Here is a 7,235-nt window from a genome sequence, read left to right as displayed (position 1 = left end):
CCGCCATTAATTCTAGCTTATACCACGAAGATTCCGATTAAGGAATCTAAGAGATATCCACTCAATCTAAGGTAGAACGGAGGTGGTTGTCAGGCACACGTTCATAGGTGAGAATGATGATGAGTGTCACGGATCATCACATTCATCAAGTTGAGGAACAAGTGATATCTTAGAACAAGAATAAGCTGAATTGAATGGAAGAACAATAGTAATTGCATTAATTCTCGAGGTACAGCAGAGCTCCAAACCTTAATCTATGGTGTGTAGAAACTCCACCATTGAAAATACATAAGAACAAGGTCTAGGCATGGCCGAGAGGCCAGCCCCCATGATCTAAGATAGCATAAGACTACTCAAAGATAGCTACCAAGATGTCTAATACAATAGCAAAAGGTCCTATTTGTAGAAGACTAGTAGCTTAGGGTTTACAAAGATGAGTAAATGACATAAAAATCCACTTTCGGGTCCACTTGGTGTGTGCTTGAGCTGAGCATTGAAGCAGTTTCATGTAGAGGCTCTTCTTGGAGTTAAACGCCAGCTTTTGTGCCAGTTTGGGCGTTTAACACCCATTCTTGTGCCAGTTCCGGCGTTTTACGCCAGAATTCTTGAGCTGACTTGGATTGCCTGTTTGGGCCATCAAATCTCAAGCAAAGTATGAACTATTATACATTGCTGAAAATCCCAGGATGTCTACTTTCCAACGCAGTTGAGAGCGCGCCAATTGGGCTTCTATAGCTCCAGAAAATCCACTTCGAGTGCAGGGAGGTCAGAATCCAACAGCATCTGCAGTCTTTTTCAGCCTCTGAATCAGATTTTTGCTCTGGTCCCTCAATTTCAGCCAGAAAATACCTGAAATAACAGAAAAACACACAAACTCATAGTAAAGTCCAGAAAAGTGAATTTTAACTAAAAACTAATAAAAATATAATAAAAACTAACTAAAACATACTAAAAACAATGCCATAAAGCGTATAAATTATCCGCTCATCAATAACCTTGATCTGAATTTGCTTCTCAATTTCACAATGTCTTTCAATTTTGTTCACCAAGTGTTTGAGGAAATGTCAACTATAGTTATGGAGTATATTTTTCACTCATGGCTTGGGGTTGGGCAATTAGAGACACTTGAATTGTCAATGTCTTTTGTTGATTCATAATTGGAAATTGCTAGTTGATTTGCATGCCACTAAAGCTAGTCTTTCCTTAGGATTTGACTAGGATTCGTGGACTCAAATTGATTATCTCCACTTGACTTTCCTTCATAGTTAGAGGTTAACTAAGTGGAGCAATAGCCAATTTTTGTCACAATTGATGGAGACTATAATGATAGGACTCCTAATTTTCACCCCTAGCCAAGGATTTTACATTGATTGATTGTCATTCACCTTTATTAGTTAAATTTCTTGGTTCTCTTATTCCAATTGTTAATTGCTCATTGTTTCAATTTATATTCATTTACTTTTCTTGTATTCAACTTAAAATACCAAGAGAACTCCTAAACAATGATGTGCATCTTAGGGTAAATCCTAGGGAGAATGACCTGGGATTCTACTCCCAGTTATTGATTTTGAATTGTGGTGACACATTTTCTAAATTTGATGTGCGGGTAACTTGTTGGTTTAGACTATACTCACAACTGAATTTTATTGGTAAATTCTATACCGACAAAATATAACGCATCAAATTTTGGCGCCGTTGCCGGGGAGTTGTATATGTGTGCCATGTTATTGATTAGTGTAAATATGTTGATATGTGAATACTTGCATTTTTCTTGATTATTTGCTAGTTCAACTGTTACTTAGGATTAATTTTTTTAGTGAATTTTGTTGTCATGAGCTCTATTGTTCTTTCATTGAATGATGCGTTCATTACCGGATCCAAGCTTTGCCACATTTGATCCTGAGATTGAAAGGACTTTACTCTATATTAGGCAAGCTCGACGTCGGTTAGCCTTTGGAGGTGGTGAAAGGGTTGCTACCAATTCACCAACCTTATCCGAGGTTGAATCCGAAGCGTCATTTGAGGAAGGAACCATCTACTCTTCCATTGATACTACTAATATGTCTTCCACTGAATTAGGTACCAACACCATAGCCGCTCCAAGGAGAGTCACTCTTAAGGAAGCCAGTGCTCCGGATTTTGTTCTTCAACCGCTTCAAGTGTGTCATCCGGATTTGAATGCTAATTTTGAGCTCAAAACCGCCTTGATTAATCTTCTACCCAAGTTCCATGGTCTTCCCGCTCAAGATCCTATTAGACACCTTAGAGACTTTCAAGGTGTATGTTCAATAACTAGGCGGGAGGGTTCCGATGAGGTTGCCATTTGGTTATTTGCCTTCCTATTCTCTCTTGAGGGAAGAGCTAAGGAGTGGTTCTACACTTTGGATGATGAGATTGTTGGCAATTGGGATTTGCTTAGGAGGGAGTTCTTAGACAAATTCTTTCCCCCAGAAGTGACGGATAGGTTGAGGAAAGAAATTTCATGCATAGTCCAAGGTGAATTGGAGACTCTCTATGAGTATTGAGAATGTTTTCGGAAGCTTCTTGACTCATGCCCTTACCATATGATTGGCACTCTAGTGTTGATTAGCTACTTTTGCCAAGGAATGAAACCTCAAGATAAGATCCTTTTGGATGCTTTAAGTAATGGTTCCTTGATAAAGTATAGAACGGCGGAGGAAGTATGGCAACTTATTCACCGATTTGGCCGAGTCCACCCAACATGCTAGACAAAAGAACAATCATCCAAGAGCCATAAATGAAGTTTCTTCTAGTGGTGAGACCACCACCCTTACCAAGACTTTGGAAGAAATGACTAATATTCTCAAGAAACTCCAACTCAGTCAACAACAACCTCCACCTCCTCAACAACAATAATGTCAATAGTTGGTCCCTCAAAGAATATGCGGAATTTGCTCTTGTTACCCCCATTACACTGATGAATGCCCAAGTCTCCAAGAGGACAATACCTTAGAGGCTACTAATGCCTATTACAACTGTCCAAATCAAGGGTATCATCCACAAGGAAGCAACTATAATCAAGGGGGTAACTACAATCAAGGTTGGCAAGACAATCCCAACCAAGGATAGAGGGACAACTACAACCAAGGAGGTAGAGACAATAGTGGGAACCAAAGGTGGAATAATAACCACCAACAAAACCGGTACCAAGAAAACCCTCCATACCAATAACAAAACCAAGGAAAAACCTACCAAACTTAGGAACCACCTCACCAAAGGCAAGCAACTCAACTCAACCAACCACAAGTCCCCCAAATCACTTATCCTTCTTTTTCCTCCAACCAAGATGAGACACTCTGTTCTATTCTTCAAAGACAAAAAGAGCTTCAAACCACACTTTCCTCTAGTCTCACCGGACTTACCTCTACCATCTAAGCACTTCTATGCCGTATGGAACCACCCTCTACCTCCACTACTCAACCTTCAAGTTCTAATGCACTACCCTCTCAACCTTTACCCAACCCCAAGGGTGGCATCAATGCCATCACATTAAGGTCCAGCACTAAATTGCAAGAGAGAAATCTCGAGGAGCCAAGCCCAAAGGAAGTCACTCAAGATGAGGATGTGGTTGAGGTAGAAAAATCGAAGAGGAGGATGAGGTACAAGAGGTAGTTGAAGAAGAAGTTGCTCAACCAAGGGATGGAGTTTCTAAGGATGGAAATGTCTTGGAAGAGGCTACTCCAATTCCATTTTCTCCATTAGCAAGAAAGACCAAGAAGCAAGTAGAGCTAGATCCCAAGATGGTGGAGATATTCAAAAAGGTTGAGGTAACTATTCCCCTTTTTATGCTATTCGCCAAGTCCCTAAATATGCTAAGTTTCTAAAGGATTTGTGCATAAACAAGGAAAGGATTCATGATTTAGAAACTATTCCATTGGGAAGCTCAATTTTCGCTTTTCTGGGTGCTATACCGGAGAAATGTGGTGATCCCGGTCCTTGTCTAGTCACTTGCACTATAGATGGTGTATAATTTGTTGATTGCATGTGTGATCTAGGTGCTTGTGTTAGCATTATGCCTCTATCTGTTTATGATACATTGAAGCTTCCACCGTTGAAACGGTCGGCGGCCCATTTTGTTTTGGCGGATAAGAGCATAATATCTGTGGTTGGTATTGCGGAAGATGTTCTAGTGAGTATAAAGGGGTTGTTCTTCCCGATTGATTTCCATATTCTTGAGATGCCCCCTAGTGACACTGGAAGGACGTCATCTATCTTGCTTGGAAGGCTGTTTTTGAAGACCTCCCAGTTTAAATTGGATGCTTTTTCGGGTACCTATTCTTTTGAGATTAATGGAAGAGCTGTGAGCTTTAGTCTTGATGAAGCCATGAGGCATCCACCGGAGGACCATTCTATTTTCCGGTGTGATTTGATTGATAATGTTGTGGCCGAAGTCCACCATAATGGTTTTGATGAGAAGAGCATGATTCAAGGTCCAAGTGTGGGGAACTCCCATGAATGTAAAGAGGACACCTTGCCACCTCCAGTGTTGCTGGATGATTAAGTGCCGAGTCATGAACAAAGTGTAGATTTGAAACCACTTCCACCCCACCTAAAATATGCCTATCTTGAAGAAAATCAAAAGCTCCCGGTGATTATTGCAAAGGAGCTTACCTCCCAACAAGAGGAGAAATTGCTTCATATCTTAAGGAGGAACAAAAAGGCTATTGGGTGGAGCTTGGCATACATAGTGAGCATAAGCCCTTAAGTTTGTGAACACCGCATTTTTCTTGAAGAAGGAGCCAAGCCTATTCGACAACCTCAAAGGCGTTTGAATCCAACTATTCTAGAGGTTGTGAAGAAGGAGGTCACCCGCTTGCTTGAAGTCGACATTATCTATCCGATTTCGGATAGTGAATGGGTGAGCCCCGTGTAAGTGGTTCCAAAGAAGTTCGGTGTTACCACAATCAAGAATGAGAGTGGGGAGTTTGTAGCAACAAGGGTGCAAAACTCATGGAGGGTTTGTATCGAGTATAGGCAGTTGAATTGGCCACTAAGAAGGACCACTATCCACTCCCATTCATCGATCAAATGCTTGATCGTTTGTCCGGTAAATCTCATTACTATTTCTTAGATGGTTATCCGGTTACTTTCAAATCCACATTGCTCCAGAAGATCAAGAGAAAACTACCTTCACATGTCCCTTTGGAACTTATGCCTACAAGAGAATGCCTTCTGGCTTGTGCAACGCACCGGCTATGTTCCAAAGGTGTATGTGACAAGAGAATATCTTCAGTTTAGAATCAATCAAAATATAACCAACAATTCGTTAGTAGCATAGTCCAAACCAACAATGAATTCTCTTAATCAAATGTTAATTCAAAAGATAGTCACAATCAAAACACAATAACCGGGAGTTTGAAGTCCCGGGTCGTTCTCCCTAGGAATTACAATTAAGTGCTCAATTATTGGCTATGAGGGATTGAGGGTTGCGATTGCAAGTGACAAGAAATTTAAAAGGCAAAAAGGTAACATAACATGAAAGAAATTAAATGAAGGCAAGTAAAGACAGTGAAAATAGAATTTAAATACTAAAAGAGCTCTTGGTGAGGATTGGGTAATTAGGGCTTGCTATCCTAATAGTGGACCACAAATATGGTAATTGTGTGTGAATTAATCCCAATTAGTCAACCCTACATCAAGGATAAGTCAAAAGGGCATAATTAACCTCAATCCACAAGTCCTAACCAACTCACTAATTAACTTAGTGAAAGGCTAGGGTTAGTGGAAACCAAGTTAATTAACAACGCTCACACAATGTGGAATGGACATCCACCACTCAAGTTCACCCAAACCACTCAATTTCTCAACTAAGAGTGAGAAAAACTATGTAAAAACCCAACCAAGCATTTTATCAAACACTTGGTGGGTATGAAAAGAAAGCATGGTAAATGACAAGAAATAATAAACGCTACAACTACCAAGCAAGAAAAATAAAGATAGTAACTCAATAAGGCAATAAAAAAATATAAACATCAAAATTGCATTAAAGGAAATTAAAAGTGACAAGTGTGTTCATACAACTAAAGTGAGCATAAAAGAGAAATTAACAAAGGAAACAAAGGGAGTACAGGCAATAGAACAAGAAAATGTAAATGAAACTACAATTAAACAAGAACTAAAGAGAGAAATTAAAGAGAGAACAAAGATAAGAACCCTAATTCTAGAGAGAAGGGGGAGTTCTCTCTCTAGAAAATGACCTACAACATGATAAAACCTAAACCTAAGTGCTCCCCCTTCATTCATCTTCAATTTGGCTTGAAATAGCTTCAAAAATGAGTTGGATTGGGTTTTGGGGGCCCAGAAATCGCCTCCAGCAATTTGCAGTTAATGAGCTCACGTGCCAGGACCTGTACGGACGCACAGATGTGTGCATCCGTACACTTGCTATTTTCTGACTTGTGCGTACGCACAAATTATGTGCGTCCGCACACTTTAACTTATGTCCACTATAGCAAATTATATATCATTTCAAAGCCCCAGACATTAGCTTTCCAATACCGCTGAAACCGCCTCATTTGGACTTCTGTAGCTCAAGTTATGATTACTTTAGTACCGAGAGATTAGGATTGGCAGCTTTACAAATCCTTCATTTCTTGAATTCTCCCATTTTGCATGCTTTCCTTCCAGTTCTTCAATCCATACTTGCGTTGTAAGCCTGAAATTACTCAACAAACACATCAAGGCATCAAATTGAATTAAAGTAAATAAAATTTAGCAATTATAAAGCTTAAAAAGAATGTTTTCACTTTCAAGTACAATTTAGGGAGAAATTATGAAACTATGCTATTTCAATGAATAAATGCAAGAAAAGTCAATGAAATCCTCCTAATTAAAGCAAATAAATACCATGAAATGTGGATTCATCAGTATGATGAATATATTTGCAAATCTTCTTGAGCATTGCATGGAGGTGTTCATGGATGATTTTAGTGTTTATGGAGACTCCTTTGACCTTTGCTTGGACAATCTTGCAAAAGTATTAGAGCGGTGTACTAAATTAAACCTTGTGCTCAATTTTGAGAAATGTCACTTTATGGTGAGACAAGGCATTGTTTTAGGTCACATCATCTCTAATGAGGGTATTTCTGTTGATCCGGCAAAGGTTGATGTTATTTCTAGTTTTCCTTACCCCTCTTCTATGAGGGAAGTCCGTGATTTTCTTGGTCACACAGGTTTCTACCGGCGTTTCATCAAGGACTTTAGTAAGGTTGCAC

The 7,235-nt window shown here is 39.5% G+C and overlaps 1 protein-coding gene across 1 annotated transcript; it reads left to right on the top strand.

The window, feature by feature from the left end:
- The first annotated feature begins 2,983 nt into the window (after positions 1–2,983).
- LOC107469683 (uncharacterized) lies at positions 2,984–4,522 on the top strand. Its single transcript, XM_016089060.1, has 2 exons — positions 2,984–3,164; positions 4,017–4,522. The coding sequence occupies exons 1-2, from the start codon at positions 2,984–2,986 to the stop codon at positions 4,520–4,522; spliced, it is 687 nt and encodes a 228-aa protein (XP_015944546.1).
- Positions 4,523–7,235: the final 2,713 nt, after the last annotated feature.

The sequence above is a fragment of the Arachis duranensis genome, chromosome 10, assembly GCF_000817695.3.
Source record: "Arachis duranensis cultivar V14167 chromosome 10, aradu.V14167.gnm2.J7QH, whole genome shotgun sequence".
In the NCBI taxonomy this organism is placed as follows: domain Eukaryota; kingdom Viridiplantae; phylum Streptophyta; class Magnoliopsida; order Fabales; family Fabaceae; genus Arachis; species Arachis duranensis.
This window is presented reverse-complemented; position numbering and strand designations above follow the sequence as displayed.